General features: G+C 35.4%; 1 protein-coding gene across 1 annotated transcript; it reads left to right on the top strand.

Moving 5' to 3' along the window:
- The first annotated feature begins 214 nt into the window (after positions 1–214).
- On the top strand, positions 215–1,891 carry LOC112722977 (adenylate isopentenyltransferase 5, chloroplastic). Its single transcript, XM_025774185.2, has 2 exons — positions 215–402; positions 706–1,891. Exon 2 carries the CDS (start codon positions 741–743, stop codon positions 1,710–1,712), a length of 972 nt encoding a protein of 323 aa, XP_025629970.1. The 5' UTR covers positions 215–402; positions 706–740; the 3' UTR covers positions 1,713–1,891.
- The last annotated feature ends 18,511 nt before the right edge of the window (positions 1,892–20,402 follow it).

Raw genomic sequence — 20,402 nt, forward strand, 5'->3', positions numbered from 1 at the left:
ATCCATTTACCGGTACAACTTTCAGTTTACTTACGGAGGAGAATAATAAAAAGAAGGGAGGATGGAAAAAAAAAAACATTTTTGTCATTTTTTTTTTGCTTATTATTACTATTATAATTATATATATATGGTGGGCCATAGAAGGTGAGTGTATAAATAGAGGAAGGTGAGGGTGCATATGCTGCCATAGCCGGTTAGCCCCATTTCAGAAACTAAACTCCAGTTAGCTACTCACAACTCTCATCAATCACCTTCTACTCAAACCAATTTTTTTTTAAATCCCTTCTGATCAAGCTATCTCGATTATCCATATAATAACACCATACTCTTAATTTTCCTCGAACAACATACATACATATAGCTACTCCTACTATAGCAGCAGCTATCCATAATTAATTAGAGGTGCGTACTCATAGCTTTATGGTTCTGTAAAAAATTGTTGTTTAAGAGAGTTTCTATATTTATAATAGTAATTTAATTACATGGATAAATAAAAACATAGATTCCCCTGCTTTGGAAACGAAAAGGGGGGCATGCATAAAACTAAAAGTGTTTATTAATAATAATGCATATGGCATTGCTTGGGTAGCTAGCTAGATTCTCCCCCAGCTTTGTATTTTGATTAGATTAATAGAGATATGAGCTGTGTTGGTAGCGCAATTGGTAGCAGAGTTTTAATAAATAAATGTTTGGTCAACTTGGCAGGTTCGGTTAGTTTTAAAGAAGAAACAAGAAAGGATATGATGATGATGATGATGAGTGTTAATAACTCGGTGTCATGTGGATGCAAGCCCCTACTCATGACCATGGAGTCCCTCTTCCACCACCGCATCACCACGAAGGAGAAGGTTGTGGTGGTCATTGGCGCCACCGGCACCGGCAAGTCCAAGCTAGCCATTGACATAGCCACTCACTTCAAACCGGCGGAGATTGTCAACTCCGACAAAATTCAAGTGTTCAAAGGCCTCGACATCACCACTAACAAGGTGACAGAGGAAGAGTCTCGTGGGGTCCCACACCACCTTCTTGGTTTCGTGGACGATGACGACTTCACAGCCACACAATTCTCTCACGAAGCAACCAGAGCCGTTGATTCAATCGTTCAGAGAAACGCTCTTCCCATCATTGCCGGTGGTTCTAACTCCTTCATTGACCACTTGGTCAACCACCATGACCACTTTCGTTTAAGGTACGACTGCTGCTTCCTCTGGGTCGACGTTTCTCTTCCCGTCCTCCATTCCTCTTTGGAACGCCGCGTTGACAAAATGATTCAGGCCGGTCAAGTCAACGAAGTTCGCGATTTCTTTGACCCTTCCGGAGACTACTCCAGAGGGATTCGGAGGGCCATTGGAGTCCCTGAGTTTCACCAATTTCTTAAAGCCGAGTCCATGGAAGCAGACCAGGAAACCAAGAACAGGCTTCTAGAAGACGCCATTGCCACCATCAAGCTCAACAACTGCAAGCTCGCCAACCGCCAGCTACACAAGATTCAGCGCCTCCACGCCGTGTGGAAGAGAAGCATGCACCGCCTCGACGCCACTCAGGCTTTTCTTAACACACAAGAAGCCGCTTGGGAGGATCACGTCGTGGCTAAAGCTAGAAGGATCGTGCAGAGGTTCTTGTACGACGAAACTCATCAACATGTTGTTCCGCCGCTTGTGTCCTCTCCAGCTTCGCCGCCAGCAGCCGCCATGGCCGCGGTAACACATTAGAACTAGCTAGGGACACACAATTAATATCAATCTACTAGTATAGAAAAAATGTCACCACTACTGACATACCATTTTTTTTCTTTTCTTTTTCCGGTGTCCCTTTTTTAGGTCATGTCATTGGTAGTAAAAGCCATATACTTACTATATATTTTAAGGAAAAAATACAATATTTTGTTAAATTAACTACTTCACAGCAGCTTATAATATATTCAAGTGGAATACTTAATTAATTAAGTAGTGGAGCTGAGCATATATCGCCTAGTTTTTTGGCCAAGTTATAACATTGTCGTGTAATAATGTATAACACTATAACTGTTGCAAACTCGAACCGGTAAAGTGTTGGATGAATTTCGTACATAGGAGACATGTTTTCTTCTTCTTTTTTTTTTTTAATAGTGATAAGTACCCACTTAAGGCATCAATTGACAAACACTTTGATTTAATTTAATTTAATGACAATATATTATTATTTTAATAATGAGAAAGATTCTAGTTGAATAATAATTACTGCTAATTGGGTATTGATGAATTAATTGAAGCAGGAGGAGGCAGGGATAAATATAAGCTAAGGGCGTTAATTAACTACATTTGGCGGCCGGAGAGGCTGAGAATAAGCTACGATACTAAGTATATGTCCACCACCGTTGATAGTATTCTCTCGCTATCCTTAATTTACTTCTTGTTTAACTGATTATATATATATAGAATGTTCTTCATTCTTTGTAATTGCGCCCACCACTTAATTAAAAGACATACATACTGAGATAGATAATAGGCCACATCTTCATAGCTTATTATCACTTTGTATATATATTATTATTCTTTGAGTACGATCAAGCTGGCTCTTCGTGGGATCGAACCCATGTTTAATTTAATCCTAGATGAACTGTGATGAGTCAATTAGTAATAGCAAGAACCAAAGAGCGACATTGTGGTCTTGTTACTTGTTTATATGTTATTTTTTTTTTTGTGACTAAATAGAAAATAAAGAAGGAAAAAAATAGAGACAAAACCAAATTAATTGGCTAGGTTCATATCTAAATCTATTAGATGTTGAAGTTCAATTCATGGTTGGCTCCAATTCGAGTGAATGTCCGTGCTAGAAGCAGCTGCTTTAGCCATACAATCTGCAACACTTTGCATTTCTCTGAATGAAAAGAATAGAGACTCTCCAATTTCAATTCATAACCTCCTGTATATGCTTTGCCAAATTCCATTCCGAAATATCCTTACCAAGTATTCTTTGGTTTACCAAAAAAAGAGCTTCTAAACAGTCTGTTTCACAAATAACTTTACGAAATCCACTCTCCCAAGCAAGAAGTAAACCTCTCCAAATTGCATATAATTCAACAAAAAGAACACTGCACACTTCGACTTTTCCAGTACAACCTTTCAACCAACATCCATCAGGATTGCGAATGATACAACCAAAACCAGCATAGCCAAAAGGAGCAAAATAACTAGCATCACAATTCAATTTAACAGAATGAACTGGAGGTGGAACCCAATGCAAACAAAGCGAAGGAGGAGACAAAGATTGATGCATAGCAAAAATAGTGTGAAACTCCCTTACTGAACTACGAATTAAACTCACCACTTTACTAGCACTCTAAGAATAATCTATATTAAATAAGTCATAATTTCTGCTTCTCCAAATCCACTAGATGATCGAAAAGAAAAGAAAAACTTATCCACTCCTTGCACCTCTGTAGAGCCAATCACGTAAATCCGAGTTATCTGAATACAGGCCTAAAAGGTTCCAGACCTCCTTGGCACTAGGGCACTCCCGAAGACAATGAAGAATGGATTTAGAACCATTCTGACACCGATGACAGGTGCTAGATAAAGCTAAGCCACGACCCAAACGAAACTTTGCCGTAGGAATAGCATTATGAAGATTGAGCCAAATCAAGAACTTGTACTTCTCAGGAATATGCAGTCGCCATACCCACAACCAATTATCATGCCCATTCCAGTCAAACTTTCTTTTGGCTAGCCAACTGTACCCACGCCTAGCTAAGTAGAGTCTAGAAGATACTACACCCCACGACCAACCCGAACTCTCTCCAGCATTTAAATCCGGATTATAAGCATTCAAACGCTGTTTGACATCTTCTGGAATTATAGAGAAAATATCATGGAGATTCCATTGACCATCTTTCCAAACGTCTCTAATAGTTAAATCAGAGTCAGATATATGTACAAAAGGGACATCTTGAGCAATTGGGACCTCAATACTCCAATTGTCAAACCAAAAAGATTGATCAAGTGACCCAACGCACCAAGAGAAGGCATCCTTAAGAGCACCAAAAGCCTTTGAGATACTCTTCTAAACATGAGAAGCGTTGCAAGGGACAAGGCCATCTAAAACTCCCTCATTCCTCAGATACTTCGCCTTCAATAGAGCAACCCAAGGCTTGTCCTGACAATGAAAAAGTTGCCAAACCAATTTACCAAGTAAAGATATATTAACACATGTAGGATCTCTAACATCCAGGCCACCAAATTTCTTTGGAGTGATCACGGTCCTCCAATTAACAAGAGAAAGATCTCTACCATCAACTTGACCCTTCCAAAGGAACTGTCTCATCATCGAAGACAATTTATCGCAAACCCAATTTGGAAAAAAAGATATCTGCATATGATAGACAGGAATGGATGATGCAACAGAATTGATCAGGCAAAGTCTCCCTGCTTTATTTAGAAGCCTTCCTTTCCAGTTAGCTAATCTTCCCCTCACCTTTTCAATCACCAAATGAAAAGAAGCCTTACTGGTACGGAAATGATTAAGGTTAACTCCAAGATATCTTCCTAAGTCCAAAGCAAAATGTATTAAAGAAACACTAGTAAAAATATCTCTTCTACGAGCAGTCACAGTTTTAGAACAAAAAGCTTTAGACTTTTCAATATTCACTTTCATGCCAGATGCCTTGTAAAAAATGTTAAGAGAATGCATGACCATTTGGACCTGACTCTTTGTAGCCTGACAGAAAAGTAAGAGATCATCTGCAAACATCAAATGAGAAAATTTTCGGCCACCCCTAGTGACAGAAACTGGTTTCCACACACCTTCGACCACCTTATGAGATATATAGCAAGCAAGTCTTTCCATACAAAGCACAAATAAGTAAAGAGACATTGGATCGCCCTGTCTATGCCTCCTTCTAGGAGCAAAACTATCCAATCTATTCCCATTCCACATAATAGAAAGAGATGATGCACGGACACAATTTATAATCAAATTAACAGTGATGATAGGAAAACCAAAAGCAATGAGAGTACTCTCCAAAAACCTCCAATCCACCCTATCATAAGCTTTTTCAAGATCAATTTTAAAAGCAAGAGTACCTTTCTTGGATTTTGTGTGCTTCATGAAATTCAGAATTTCTTGAGCCACAATAATATTATCAGGAGCACCACGACCTAGAATAAAACCTCCTTGTAAAGGACTAACAATATCTGGAAGAAAAGGCTGAAGTCGATTAGTCAATACTTTGGTGATAATTTTATAAACAACATTATACAGGCTAATAGGCATGAAATCCTTCATAAAGGTATGGTTATCAATTTTAAGAATTAGCACAATCAGAGTTTCCATGATGCTAGGATTTAAGTACTCTCCCAAAAAAGTGCTCCGGACAATATTCCAAATCTCAGTGCCTACTATCTCCCAATATTCTTTAAAAAAAATAAGCTTGAAAGCCATCTAGACCAGGAGCCTTAAAAGGGCTCATACTGAATACTGCTGACTTGATTTCCGCAAAAGAGACAGGGTCAATTAACCTAGCACAAGCCTCGGTGCTTAGAGTGGGCATCGGAACATCCCCTAAACAATCAACCTCAACCTCTTCCGTTGTACCAAAGAGATTCTTGTAAAAAGAGAGGGCTTCTTCCTAGAGAATATCTGGATCAGTAGACCAAGACCTATCTCTAACATATAATCCATGTACTCTATTATGGTTTCTATGCACCAAAGTCTGAAGATGAAAGAATTTAGTGTTTCTATCCCCATACTTGACCCACTGCTCTCTACATTTCTGGTACCAAAAAAGTTTCTCTTGCAATAAAAGCCTATTGTAATCTTTCCTCAGTTCAGCTTCTTTAATTCTCAGAGATAACACATCGGTAACCTCCAAATGCCGTTGAATCTAATCAATCTGATATTCCAGCTTACTTTTTCGCACAAAAATATTTTCAAAAATTTTTGAGTTAAAGTTCAAAAAAGCTTGTTGAACCATCTTAAGCCTGTTTATATGTTATTTATATACACTATTCTTTTGTACATCAAACCAATTTATCTTTAAATGAGAATAATATTTATATTGTTTTTTATACACTTTTTTATGGTACATATTTTTGTGTTGTTTGACATTTCGAAGAATAACTCGTCTATTAGATATATAATAATCATTTATGTTATCTCTTCTTATATATCAGCTTAATAAGTTTTTGGAAATAGTTGTATTACGATATGGTATTATATTTTATGTCCGAAATATTTAGAATTCGATTCTTGGTAAATTAAAAAAATAGCTTAAGACAAATAAAAAGAAGAAAAAAAGCCAAAGAAGGTGATGAAAAGATGATGATAAAGAAAATGGAACGTTAACATAGAAGAATTGAGAAAGTTGAGAATCAATGTTGCATAATTGTATTGCATAAAGAAACAAAATTCTATTATTGATTGTATCGGTCACAGAGTAGTAGACTTTTGTTAACACCTAACTAACTACCACACTAAATATAGAAAGTAAAACTACTTTATAACAGAATTTGTTATCCTAACAGATTCTCAATCTTCTTTCATTCTATTATTCCCCCACAAGTTGAAGGATACTCTTGAGGTGATTTTGAGCTTGCTTTAAACTTTTCAAATGTTGCTAATGACAATAAATTGGTATATATATCAACAATTTGATCTACTCCTTGTAACATAGTACAGCTACATACTTTGTATTGTCCAATAAAACTGAAATGCAGCAAAATAGCAATCTGTTAGAGTTTATTTTGTATAGCTGTAGAGTTTGTTTTGTATAGTTGGCAGGTTGGTTGGTTTGTTAGATTTAAATTCTACACCACTAGTTAGTTATTTAATTTCTCATTTTGTAATAATAACTAATTATTGTTACGAAAAAACCATAATTTGTAACAAGAGTAAAGTATCATTTTTATCCCCAACGTTTGGGGTAAGTCCTATTTGTGTCCCTAACATTTAAATCGTCCTATTTGTATCCTTAACATTTATAAGAATGATTCAATATTATCCTACTATCAATTATACTAACAAATCAGATTATATTTTTCAATTATTCTCACTTGGATATATTCATTCTCAATTAGGTCTCACTTGGATGTCTTCGATTTTAATATTATGCCCACTATTTGTGTTTAGATTCAATTATGTCCCTAGAAAAGTAAATTCTGTAAATATTGTAGGAATTAGTTTCAATATTTGATGAGCTATTTTTCGGAGTAGATCATCGATTCTATCCCAGACATTTGTATTCTAACTTCAAGAAAAGATTTTTAAAACTCAAAATAAAGCGCTCATGATGTGTAATTGATGGCAGGATAACATTGAATCACTTTTACAAACGTTAGGGATACAAATAGGATGATTTAAACGTTAGGGACACAAATAGGATTTACCCCAAACGTTGGGGGACAAAAACGATACTTTACTCTTTGTAACAATTTTAAATTTGATACAAATTTTTTGTTACAAATGCTCTATTTTCTTGTAGTGTTACCAGTGGTCGCACGACATGTGGAGAGAACTGAGATCAAAGAATAAGGTGAAGTTCTTTGATGGATCGATTCCGAAATCGACCGAAGGCGATCCTACTTTCGAAGCATGGGATATGTGCAATAATTTTCTTCTCTCTTGGATTAACCTCTCTCTCAGTCCTGAGATCGCTAAAAGCGTGATGTAGATTAGTTCAGCTCCAGATTTATGGAACGATTTGAAGCATTGTTATTTGCATGGAGATGTTTTTCGAGTAGGTGGGTTGAAAGAGGAATTCTATGCGCTCAAACAAGGTACTCTCTCTATCACCTCTTATTTTACAATGCTGAAGGCTATTTGGGAAGAATTAGAAAATTTACATGCCATCCCTAATTATGTTGCTTGTGTGAGTGGTTGCTCTTGTGGATTAAAAATCGTTCGAGATCATGCATCTGAAGAATATGTTGTTAAATTTTTGAGTGGTTTGAATGAACAATATTCCACTGTTAAATCACAAATTATGCTTATGACGCCATTGCCTAAAAGCAACACTGTGCTAGTTATGCTAACTCAATAGGAACGACAGTTGAATTGTGAGTTGTCTGATAGCAAAATTGTGACTAATTCTTTGGAAGTGCAAGCCTCAGCTGGAAGTGGTTCATTCCCAACGAGAGGCAGAGGCCGTGGGAGAAGTATAGGTAGCGGAGGCACTCAGAAATCCTATAGTCAAGGATACACTTCTAAGCTTTGTAGCTAGTGTAATCGAATTGGTCATTTAGCAGAAAATTGCTACAAGAAAAATGGCTTTCCTGCTCACTTAAAACAGCGAGTAGCTAATCAAATCAGCACTGAAGGGACAGTTGAGAATTCTAGTGCTGAGATCACTAATTCTGGCTCAGATGAAAAGAGTAATGATACAGTACTTGTGTTAACTCCAGATCAGAAAAAAACTTTACTGGCCCTCCTCCAACAACCATTCATGCCAACTTCCCATAGTGTTAACCACATCACTTCTTCAGCCACCCTCACTCAGCCAAAAGGTAGGCATTTCTTGAGTATGTCATCAAATTTTAATAAAACCTCTTGGATACTTGACAGTGGAGCCACTAATCATGCATCTTACATTCAAGAGTCTTTTAAAACTTTCTTTTACATGAAGCCGGTCTTAGTAAATCTACCTGATGGCTCCACCACCACTACAAATATTTGTGGCACTGTACAACTTTCGAACCATTTGATCCTTACTAATGTCCTATTATACCTCACTTTAAATACAATTTGATTTCAGTTTCTAAACTCACAAAGTCATTGTATTGTGAATTAAAATTCATTGATTCTTCTTGTGAGATACAGGTACTCCCATCATTGAAGATGATTGGGCAAGCTAAAGTCATTGGTGATCTCAATGTGATGAATTCTCAACCCTGGAAGCTAACTACACCAGCAGTTCATACACCCTTAATAAATTTGACAGTGCAGCAGAATTTAGGAGCCTTATGGCATGCTAGACTAGGTCATCTACCATATAGCAGAATGTCCATAATGAAAAAATACATTTCCATTCATCGAGTGCATCTCATCATCTCATGTTTGTGATTCTTGTCACTTTGCTAGACAAAAGAAATTGTCATTTTCTAATAGTAATACACACTCTGAAAGTCTTTTTGACTTAATACGCATAGATATTTGGGGGCCACTCTCAATTCTATCAACTTCTGGCCATAAATATTTTCTTACTATTGTAGAAAATAAAACAAGGTTCACTTGGATTTATTGCATGAAATTGAAATCAGAAGCTGCGAAGTTGGTGCAAAATTTTGTTCAACTGGTGCAAACCTAATTTCATAAAACTATGAAACAAATTAGAACAGATAATGGAATGGAGTTTAAAATGAATTCTTTCGACAACTCAAAAGGAATATTGCATCAAACATCTTGTGTTGAGACTCCTCGACAAAATGAAATTGTTGAGAGGAAGCATCAACACATATTGAATGTTGTAAGAGCACTTTTGTTTCATTCTCATGTTCTAAAATGTTTTTGGTACTATGCAGTACAACATTCGGTACATTTAATTAATAGACTGTCAAGCACTTACTTACAACATAAAACTCCTTATGAAGCTCTTTTCAATACTAAACCAGATTTAACTTCTCTCAAGGTGTTCGGTTGTCTAGTTTTTGCCACTACTTTAAGTGATGGTAGAAGAAAATTAGATCCAAGAGCTCGAAAATGTATTTTTCTCGGGTATCAATCAAGGACAAAAGGATCCATTCTATTTGACTTGAAAACAAAAGAACTTTTCATATCAAGGAACACTGAATTTTATGAGCACCATTTTCCTTTTAAACAAGTGACAAGCGATCTCCCTTCCATGCATCAACATCCATTGGAGTTGTCAAATTCTGACCCTTTTGCATTTTACTATGATAATTTCAGATATAATACAGTTGCATCTCATCATGACACACCAACGCCTCCCACTATGAGCATTGCATCAGATTCATCTATAAGTTCTGCATCGCTAGTGGCATCTCCTCATGACATAATTACTTTTGCATCATCCTTAGCATTGGAACCAGCATCAGCACAAGCATCATTAGACCATACATCCACTAACATTGAACCTCCACCTGCTGTACCAATTTTTAGAAGGTCTGAACAAGAAAGAAAACAACCGTCTTATCTTAAAGATTTCCATTGTTTCCACATTTCATCACATAGAGATCCAATGAATGCGCTCCAATTACCTTCAACTTGTAAGTATCCTCTTTCTCATCATTTGTCATATGCATTATTCTCTCCCAAGCACTTAGCCTTTACTTTCTATCTCATAAATAACCCAGATCCCAAACACTATTATGAGGCTGTCTTGCATGATTGCTGGCGGAAGGCCATTGAGGCAGAACTCATTGCTCTTGAGCAAAACAAGACCTGGATTATCACTCCTCTTCCTCCTGGAAAGAATGCAGTTGGTTGTAAATGGATCTTTCGTACCAAATTCAATCCGGATGGCACCATTGAGAGTCACAAAGCGCGGCTTGTTGCCCAAGGCTTCACTCAAATTCCCAGAGTTGACTACATTGACACCTTTTGTTCCGTTGTGAAGATGAGCACTGTGAGGGTTCTCCTTGCCATTGCCACAGCGAAGAACTGGCACCTTTATCAGCTTGATGTGAATACGGCTTTCCTTCATGGCAACCTTCATGAAGACGTTTACATGAAGCTTCCAAAGGGACTGCAGTATTCGAATCCCAAGTTAGTTTGCAAATTGACGAGGTCTTTGTACGGCTTGAAGTAGGCTAGTCGCCAGTGGAACATCAAACTCTCTGCTGCTCTTGCTGACTTGGGGTTCACTCAATCTGAAAATGATCGTTCATTGTTTACTAAATCCACCGGTACAAGATTTACTGTCATCCTTGTTTATGTGGATGATCTGGTGCTGGCAGGGAACGATCTAGATGAAATTCAGGCTGTTAAGATTTTCTTAGATGATAAATTCAAGATTAAGGATCTTGGCATCCTCAAGTTCTTTATTGGTATGGAGGTAGTGCGCAACAAAACCGGTATTGCACTGTATCAAAGGAAGCATGCATTAGACTTAATCACGGATTGTGGCTTACTTGGTGCCAAGCCAGCTTCTACGGCTATGGAGTACACTACCTCCCTGCTAAGGATTCAGGTTCTCCTCTTCCTGATACAACCATGTATCGCAGATTGGTGGGCAGACTTCTATATCTTACAAATACAAGACCTGACCTTAGCTATTCAGTTAGGTGCTTATCTCAGTTCATGGATTCACCCACTGATGCTCACTTGACAGCAGCCTATCGAATCCTTTGATATCTTAAGCAATCCCCTGCAACAGGCCTATTTTTCTCAAGCAACAATTCCTTTACACTGTCTAGTTAAACAAATTCTAATTGGGGTGCTTGCAAAGACACTAGAAAATTCATTAGTGGCTATTGATTCTTTCTTGGCAACACTCTCATTTCTTGGAAGAGTAAAAAGCAAGCCACAGTTTCAAGGTCCTCCTCAGAAGCTGAATATTGTGCCCTTGCTAATGGCACTTGTGAGCTTATTTGGTTACTCAAGCTGTTAAAGGAATTTGACATTCACCCTCCTCTCCCGGTTGATATTTTTTGTGACAATAATTCGGCTATCTACATTGCATCAAATCCTGTGTTCTATGAAAGAACCAAGCATGTTGAGGTAGATTGTCATGTGGTTCGAAACAAGTTTAAAGAAGGAATTTCTAATCTCAGGCACATTGTCTCTAGCGATCAACCTGCAGATCTTTTCACTAAATCCCTTGCTCCCAAACCATTTTCTCACTTGCTTTCCAAGCTGGGCTTACTTGATTTGCACAACCCAAGTAATACCAGCTTGCAGGGGGCTGTAACATAATACAACTGCATACTTTGTATTATCCAATAAAACTGAAATGCAGCAAAATTGTAATCTGTTAGAGTTTGTTTTGTATAGCTGTAGAGTTTATTTTATATAGTTGGCAGGTTGGTTAGTTTGTTAGATTTAAATTCTACACCACTAGTTAGTTATTTAATTTTTCCTATTTGTAAAGCTATATATACACTACAACAAAAGTGGCACTTAGCAGCGGTTTCTGGAGCTGTTTAGCGGTGGTTTTGAACCGCAACAAAATGTTTCATGGCGGTTTAATGAAACGCCGGAAGATGAGGCGCGGGTAAACGGATAGCGGCAGTTTTAGCTAAATGTCTATCAATTTTGCGGCAGTTTGCAACCGCCGCTAAATAGCAAATAAACGAAAATAACATTTATTTTGCGGCGGTTCTAAACCACCGCCAAATTTTAGTATTTCCTTTCATAGTTATTAGAATCAGACCGGACCGTCTGGTGGTCCAACCGACTCAATCATTAAACCCGCGCTTCCACCAATAGACCCACAACGTGTGGATCACTGTAGAATATCAACTATGTAAAGCTTTCCACAAATGAAGAACTCGAACCTGGAACCTGGAAGAAGGAAAAGCTTTAACAATGTCATGTTACCACCAAGCCAAATGTCTCTTCAATGTATATAGCGCTAATAATTATATATATCATATGAACACAATTGATTGCCACACAATTTTTTGTTGTATACTTTATATCTGATCATAGTTATTATAGGCACCTTATATATTGGGTAAAATACACAATTAAATCAAATGGAGGACCAAATTACACAATTCTATCAAATTGAAAAACATTACCAGGATCTCCCAAAAGCACATTCTTATGTAATTCGAATCAGTCTCATTCGAATTAGACAAACTAACACTAATTCGATTTAGTCCTATTCGAATTAGTAGTACTGCTTGTAATTCAAATTTTTCCAATTTGAATTATGCTTGCATGTAGTCTTAGGGTAGTTCAAATCAGGGTGATTCGAATTATGCACGCTAGGACGTCCCTAGTAATTCGAATGGGTCTGCTTCGAATTAATTTTAGACCATAGTAGATCGAATTAATTTACATCTATTTATATATGATCCAAGCGTATATAAAGAGTACATTTAATAATATCCATAATGAATTCAATAAAGAGTACATTTAATCATAAATAAAAAAAATAATAATTATAAATATTTTTTATAAATTATTAAAAATCAAATATTTTCTAAAAATATTTATTAAGATTTAGAATTTAGTCTTTAATATTTAAAATTAGTGAAATATTTGCCAAAAACATTATATTTTGTTGGTCAGTTAGCATTATTAAATCTATTAACCACGATAATATGCAGATGATTCATTGATTTTCATATAAAAATATTTTTATTCTATTTAGTATTTAATTTTTATAAAAAATTAATTAATTTTAAATTTAGTTATTATGAATTCTTATATTTAAGAATACAAGATTGTTATTAAAAAAATTTTAAATTTTTTATTTTAATAAATGCTCAACAAATTATTAAAATAAAAAATTATAATTTAAAATTATAATTTTGGTAAAATTATAAAGTTTTGAATTTTTAATGACTTGTAGAAAATATTTTTAATTATTATTTTTAATATTTTATAAAAAATATTTATAATTATTATTTTTAGAAAATATTTTATTTTTAATTAGTTCAGAGTATGATTTTATTTTCGTCTTTTACATCTATGTTTGAATACAAATTTAAATGCCAATAAAATAAACAAGAAAATTTTATTGGTATATTTGTTCACATGAGTTAACATATATAGCTTATTTAACTTGTGAATTTTTTTACGTAAAACAAATGTAGAAAAAGTGTTACGAGTTTAAGTAACAACGATTTAAACATATGTAGCTTAAGATAGTAGTGTTTACTTAACTAGATTATACCCAGATGGTTATTACTAAAGAAAACATTACAATATGTGGTAATACGCATTTTGTGATGGTTTAAACTAAACCGCCGCAAAATGTAAAACAATAACTCACCCGACGGTACATATAGTGGCGGTTTTTGAAAAGACGCCGCTAAATGCAAGCCTGATTGAAATATAGCGGTGGTTCGAGAAAAACCGCCGCTAAATATTGTCCTGATTGCAGCCCAACCAATAACCATCGCTATATGAGTCGCATGTTGCTGTTTTACGGTGGTTTTATAAAACCACCGCAAAATTTCTGCTGCTATCTGCCGGAATTGTTGTAGTGATACTACATATAGCTTTGACTCTTTGAATCAATTGAATTATTCCAAAATCCCTTTTTTTCTCAATCACAATCTCGTTCTTCTCTCCTCTGTTTTCTCTACTCAAGGCTGCATCACAAGCCTTCTTCTCTTCAAGCTTGCTCTTGCAAATTATTTAAATTACAAGCTTGATACCATTTTACACTCCTAGAATGTGAATTGTATTAAGCTTGTTTTGAAAAACCAAGTCCCTCATAAAATGAATGTTGAGCTCAAAATACTTTGTTCAACTATGCTAAATTAGATTAACCGACATTTGCACAACACCTATACATTTTCACAATAAAAAGTTCGAGTTTCAGAATGCTTGAGGCCAAGTTCAAAAAGTAAATTTTGTAGCCAAATAAGATCAGTAGTTGTTGTTGCCAGACTTTAAAATTTTTATTATGCACTGAGCCTAACGTTTTTTATTTGACCATATAACTAGATTGCTCCCAAGAAAGACACAATATCCATATATGGACCTTTTATTATTAATATCAGATTTCCAATCTGCATAAGCAAAATCAAAAATGTGAAAATTAGTAGATGGGTGAAACAATAAGCCATGCTTAATGGAACCAACATGATATCTCAATATTTCTTTTACTAATTTTCAATGAGATATCAATGAATTTTGCATGAATTAACTAACTTTATTAACAGAAAAAGACAATTCAAACCTTGTTGAAGTACAATATTACAAGGCACCAACAATAGACCTATGGTATGAGGGACTTGGATAACATTCAGAACCATGTTTTGATAGTTTTTCAGAAAATAACATAGGAGCTAAGATAGATTTAACATTACTCATGCTGGCTTTAAGTAACAAATCTTTAATGTACCTTGTTTGAGAGAGATGATATGCACTGAAGGTAGTTTGTAGCTTCGATTCCTAAGAAATAATTAAAGGTGCCAAGACTTTTTTAAAGAAAACATGTTATGTAGTTGTGACATTAAGGCAGTAATAGCATCTAAATTGTTACTTGTAACTAATATATCATCTACATAAACCAAAATAAAACTGACATAAGTAAAAGTTCTCTTTTGAAACAAGGAAGGATCTAACCTGGTGCTTGAGAATCCAAACTTAGCTAATGCTATAGAAATTAAAATGTAATATTCTAAACCATATATAGCTTTTTGTAACTTGCAAACTTGAGAAGTATTTCCATTTGCAAACTCATGTGGCTGTTTTATATAAACAATTTCATCAAATTTATGATTTAAAAATGCATTATTGAAATCATATTGATAAATTTCCCATTTGTAAGAACAACTCTAATTGCTGCTGGCTTTATAACAAGATTAAACACTTCAGTGTAGTCTAAGCCTTCAATTTGATGATTCTTCATTGCAATTAATCTAACTTTATATCTCATATCAGATCTATTTGGGAATCTCTTTATTGCAAAAATCCATTTTGATCCTATGACAATGGAATTTGGTGGAGGAGTCACCAAAATCCATTTTGTGTTTTTGCTAAGGCATTAATTCACTGATCATAGCATTTTACCAATGAGAAAGTGTCACTGTTTGTTTAGCACTTCTAGAAGGATGTTGTAAAAATAATTGAGGATCCAAGAGAGTAATTGAAAGAGATATAGACAAGGCTTTTGGTTTAGATATGCTAAATTTTGATCTGGTGATCATAGAATGTTTATTGTTACACTATAAAGAAAAATATTAAGTACCATCGGATTTAGCATCGCAGAGTAGTGACAAATTTACTGGCAGTAAAAGCGTTGAATTCGTAAGGTTAAATAATAACCGACGGACTTACGTTTTCGACGGTAAATTCGCTGATAATAATTGGAGGGAAACAAAAAGAAATTCGGACGTCCTTTTGGGTCGGATTTACCGTCAGAAAAATCAGACAATAAATCCCTGCGTAAAATTGAAGCACGAACCCTCTTCCCCCTCATTCAAATTTGTTTCTCTCTCTAACCCTCTCGCCTCCTACTCTCTCTCTACTCCTCTCATCTCCCTGGCATCCCCCTCCTCTCTGGGAGCCACTCCTTGTTCGTCGTCACCATTGTAGTTGTTGGACATTGAAAGAGATACTACCGCTGCTGTCACGGCTGCCGCCATCGCCGCTGATTTTGCCGCATGCCAACGCCGCTGCTTCTACTGCCGTCTACGATGCGGCTGCTACCATCGTCGACGACACTGCTACTGTCACCGCCTACGCCACTTTTTCTTCTCACCTCTAGTGCTCTTCTTTAGGTAATGTTTCTGATGTTAGGGTTTTTTAGAATTCTGATTTGTTGATATAATTTATTAGGTTTATTTGTTGTTTTGAGAGTTTTGATTATTGTTGATTATTTAGTTCTGAACTTAGGATAGTGAACTTGTTTAGAATTTAGGGTTTTCTAAAATTTTGAACTTAGGGTATTGAACTTAAGGCTGTTTTAATTTTAATTAGAACATGTTCTGATTTCTGTTCCTTATTTAGTTCTAAATGTAGGGTATTGAACTTATTTTGAAGTTAGGATTTTCTAAAATTTTGAACTTAGGGTAATGAACTTGTTTAGTTTCAATTTTAATTAGAACATTGGCAGATTTATGTTCCTTATTTAGTTCTGAACTTAGGGTACTGAACTTATTTAGTTTCAATTTTAGTTAGAATATTGATAGATTTGTGTTCCTTATTTAGTTCTAAACTTAGAATACTAAACTTGTTTTGAACTTAGGATTTTCTAAAATTATGAACTTAGGGTACTGAACTTGTTTAGTTTCAATTTTAATTGGAATATGTTCTGAATTCTGTTTCTTATTTAGTTATGATTTATTCTGAATCTAATTAAAACATGTTTTGATTATTGTTGATTTGTTCTGAACTAGTTATTAAAATTTATAAGATTGACTTACTGTTATGAATTTCTAATTATTGTTGATTTATCCTCGAAACATTGACATCATTGCCGGGGACCTAAAACTCAACCCTTGATAATGGCGGATGATCAACAAGATGGTTAGACAATTGCTCGCCCGTAACATATTACTGTCGGATTTACTGTTAGAATATGGATATCAAGAAAACGAAATATGTTGCAACTTACCGTCGAAAAATTTTCGGTGGTAACATTGGCGCCAAATTATACGACTTCATGCCAATTTACCGGCGGATTAATTCGACGGTAAAGACGACGAAAATATTTTTTCTAATTTTTTTGGAAAATTAACTGGGATGTTACCGTCGGTATATTCCAACGATAAATTCGATGGTTAATATTTTTTTAATAATTTTTTCCGTCCATATATATTGTATCCCAATAATTAATAATTGAAACAGTACTTTAAACCTGATATGAAATGTCATATATACAAATTAAAAATACGAAATTATGGTAATCGAAATATCTAAAATAATGCTAATTATATTACATTCTTCTCAAAGTTTGGTAAAGAAATACATAAGATAGAACTATATTTACATTAACCCTATTGAGATTCATCATCTTCTTTTGGTTCACCATCCTCCTCTTTCGAGATAGTTTCCTGATCATCAAACTTGTCTTCCGTTTTTTCGTCGCCATCGACTTCGTCTTCTTCTTGAAGATCATCGTCCTCTGGTGGTAGTGTGTCGTCATCTATTCCAAGACCGATGATGTCATCATCCATAACAGCTGACCTAAGGGTGATCAGATCACCAGTATCAACCACCATTTTCGAATGGGTTGGGTCATCAATCTGGTAAGGTTCCTGACTCTCTGTCCCATCAGACTCGATACGGCCTCTTGACTTAGTCTTAACCACAACTATCTAACTAGACTTGCATAAACCTGGATAATGCAAATAGTATACCTGTTATGCATTTTGTAATACAGCATACAACCATTCAAACAACAATCAATTTTCACCGAATTTAGACCCAATTGCAAAACTAACTTCTTTACTTGGTAGTGGCTCCGGGGGATGCCAGTGGTCCTGATAGGTACCAGTTCATTGCAAAGTGTGGCTTACTTATCAAAAGACTCTTGGGTATGATTTGACTTCGACTTAATACTCATCATTCTAACACATGCAGACAACTTCGAGCAAACGCACCCCTCGAACAAAAGTTTTGCAGCAGATTCTAACAGATGATAAAATCTCATTGTCTCTGGGTTAGGCTCTTGTTCAGTCTCTTCCAACTCTGTAACACCTATTGCATCAAACACCATCTCATTGTGTCTCTCTTGGTTACCCTCCGGATTCATTTCTTCCATGTTGAGTTTTCTCACCACCCAAACCCTCGTTGATCAACCATCGGACCTATTCAAATTTGAGGCTGACCGGTGAATTCCCTGCTCGTCCACTTCTCCATGTTTTGTCCACATCCAATACCTATCATTTGAACCCATTATGGTAGAGGTGAAACATTATATTCGAAGGTCCTAACCACTTAGTCAGCCAACACTTATGATACGATCACCTAGATACCCCTTCAGACCTAAACAGTTCCATGCTGAAGACATGCGCAACAAACACGTTAACCCCCTAAAAGAATTCAGGTTTTAAAATTTTCCGTCCACCGTTATTCCTATCATACATCCATAGACGATGATTTGGAATCATATTGCAACACGCGTCCTAGAATTCAACCAACAACACAAATCATTAAAATTTTTAGAAAATTTTAATGAGTGTACCCTATAATTAGAATCTCCTGTCAAATACAATTATTATTTTCTGATAAACCAAACATGTTTTAAACAATTTAAACAATAATTTAGCAGAACTTCTCCTTAATTCAAAGACCTCCATCAAATAAATATAACAATTTTCACAGAGGACACAGCTATAGGCATAAATTATAACATACATGCATTCAATAAAACATCAAATCCTAACTGTTCTAGTGCGCAACCCTTTATAACTCCACAATTTTTCAACAAACAAGGGTTTTGAGAAGGTGCTACTACGCGACCTTCTCCTTCTTACGTCCTAAAACTCTATCTTAGAAAAAGTAAGTCCAATATAAAATTTAAACAATTCATTATATTCAGAGATAGAAAACCAACATAGAATATTACTACACAGACAACAAAAAAAGCAAACTCCAACTGATCTCAGAGAAAATAACACTGTCCTAATAAAAAGAACAACTTATTAAATTCACAAGCTGAAACTAATTCAAAAACTAATTTGAAAGAATAAGTAAAACTCATTATTTCAATTAATTAAAACTTAATTCTAATTTCACCAAACTAACAATAAGCATCACAAAAATAAGCGACATAAGTTTAGTGCAATTGAAAGAAACTCATTCACTAAACTCTACTAAAATCTTCTAACAACTCAAGCACTCTTAATTCCACCGTACTCAACCTATGCTAACATTATTTAATTTTTACTTACATTAAATTAACACAACAACTCCTAATCACACACTTTATTAAACAAATTTAACCACTAATTTAACAAAAACCTAACAAAATACTAAACTCACAAAATAATCTGAAAAAATAAAACAATCATACCAATAATAAATCTGATGATAGTGGTTGCATGATTTTTTTAACGTGGTGGTGACAGAGGTGGTAGTGACGGCGACGTGAACAGCAACCGTGGCGTTCTTCACGGCGAGGACAATAGCAGCAGCAGAATTGACGACGACTTATAGCAGCGACGACAACGGGTGCTCCATGCGATGGCAACGACGATGACGTGCTCCGATCGACGGTCGCAACGGTGACACGTCGGATTTACCCCAATTTTATCGTCGGATTAATCTGCCGATAAATTACCAAAACGACGCGTTTCACTAAACCATGATACCGGCGAAAAATTTGACGGTAAAATTGACACGGATGAGTTACGTTTTCACGCCAATAATTACTATCGGCTTTAGTGATGAAAAAGTTGTTCCGACGGTAATCTTTTTTTACGATGAATTTCTCCTTCTTTCCGTTGAAAAAATCGACGCTAAATCTATCGATACAAGTTTACGCTAAATTTAACAGTAAATTCGATGGCACTCAACATTTTTCTTATAGTAAATTATCTCAATCATGGATCTTACATAATTCTAGATACCTTTGAAAAAGGTTATGAAAAGAGGATGATAGATAAAGAGAATGGAACAGAGAAGAATTGAGAGAGTTGAGAATGAATGTTGCAAAATTGTATTGCATGCAGAAACAGAACTCTATTATTGATTGTATCAATTGCTGTTTATCACAGAATAGTAGTCGTTATATATAGGCTTTTGTTAACACCTAACTTTAATTACCACATGAAATATAAAAAGTAAAACTATTTTATAACAAAATCTATTATCCTAACAGATTCTTAATCTCCGTTTACTCT

The sequence above is a fragment of the Arachis hypogaea genome, chromosome 11 (assembly GCF_003086295.3).
Source record: "Arachis hypogaea cultivar Tifrunner chromosome 11, arahy.Tifrunner.gnm2.J5K5, whole genome shotgun sequence".
In the NCBI taxonomy this organism is placed as follows: domain Eukaryota; kingdom Viridiplantae; phylum Streptophyta; class Magnoliopsida; order Fabales; family Fabaceae; genus Arachis; species Arachis hypogaea.

Coding starts and splice junctions, on each gene's coding strand:
- LOC112722977 (XM_025774185.2), top strand. CDS start 741: ATGATGATGATGATGATGAGTGTTAATAACTCGGTGTCATGTGGATGC.